The sequence below is a fragment of the Macadamia integrifolia genome, unplaced genomic scaffold (genome assembly GCF_013358625.1).
Source record: "Macadamia integrifolia cultivar HAES 741 unplaced genomic scaffold, SCU_Mint_v3 scaffold2017, whole genome shotgun sequence".
NCBI lineage: Eukaryota > Viridiplantae > Streptophyta > Magnoliopsida > Proteales > Proteaceae > Macadamia > Macadamia integrifolia.
This window is the reverse complement of record NW_024868463.1, coordinates 21,064-21,627: the sequence shown is the minus strand read 5'-3', so window position 1 is coordinate 21,627 and position 564 is coordinate 21,064. Positions and strand designations below refer to the sequence as shown.

The following is a 564-nucleotide window of genomic DNA, read 5'->3' as shown; positions in this document are numbered from 1 at the left end:
AAGTAGGATGGTTTTACTGACAACTTCACGATTGGAAATTTCAATGACTTGGCCAGCCTTGATCTTATTCTACCTTGATGCTAGCATTGGCGGGTGGTAGTGGAAGGGTTGGATCCGGATTTTTATTGGGAGCAGAGGATTTCTCAATTTTTCATTCCCATGGATAGCACCAATCTATTACACTAGAATCTATCTTGAGAACTTGCACAAGGGGAATCACATAACAAAGGCCCGAAGCATACTCTGACGGGAAATCTCTGATGCTTAAGTCAAATTTGTACAATAGTGAAGAGTAGAAATGAGAGCAATAATAGCTAGTGAGTTATGGAATGAGTTACCTCTTTCTAGAAAGGGCGGGGTAGACTCTCGCTTGGAGATGGCTTTCTTTTAGAATTTCCTTATTTAGACGTGGAGAATCCATCCTGTTATGGAAATCTAACTTAGCTTCTATACTTATGGAGATGGAGTTTGATCAGGTATCTGCCACGAGAGGGGGAAGCGAGATCAAGCCCTTGCAATGAGACACCATCAAACCCTTTTAATGTTTTACCCAAAAAAAAAAAA

The 564-nt window shown here is 40.6% G+C and overlaps 1 protein-coding gene across 1 annotated transcript in view; it reads left to right on the top strand.

Moving 5' to 3' along the window:
- The first annotated feature begins 455 nt into the window (after positions 1–455).
- Positions 456–564, top strand: part of LOC122065434 (disease resistance protein RUN1-like) — a 9,697-nt gene continuing 9,588 nt past the window's right edge. The window contains exon 1 of the mRNA XM_042629251.1: positions 456–476. Within this exon, the coding sequence (XP_042485185.1) occupies positions 456–476 (21 nt within the window). The remainder of the gene's footprint in view (positions 477–564) is intronic.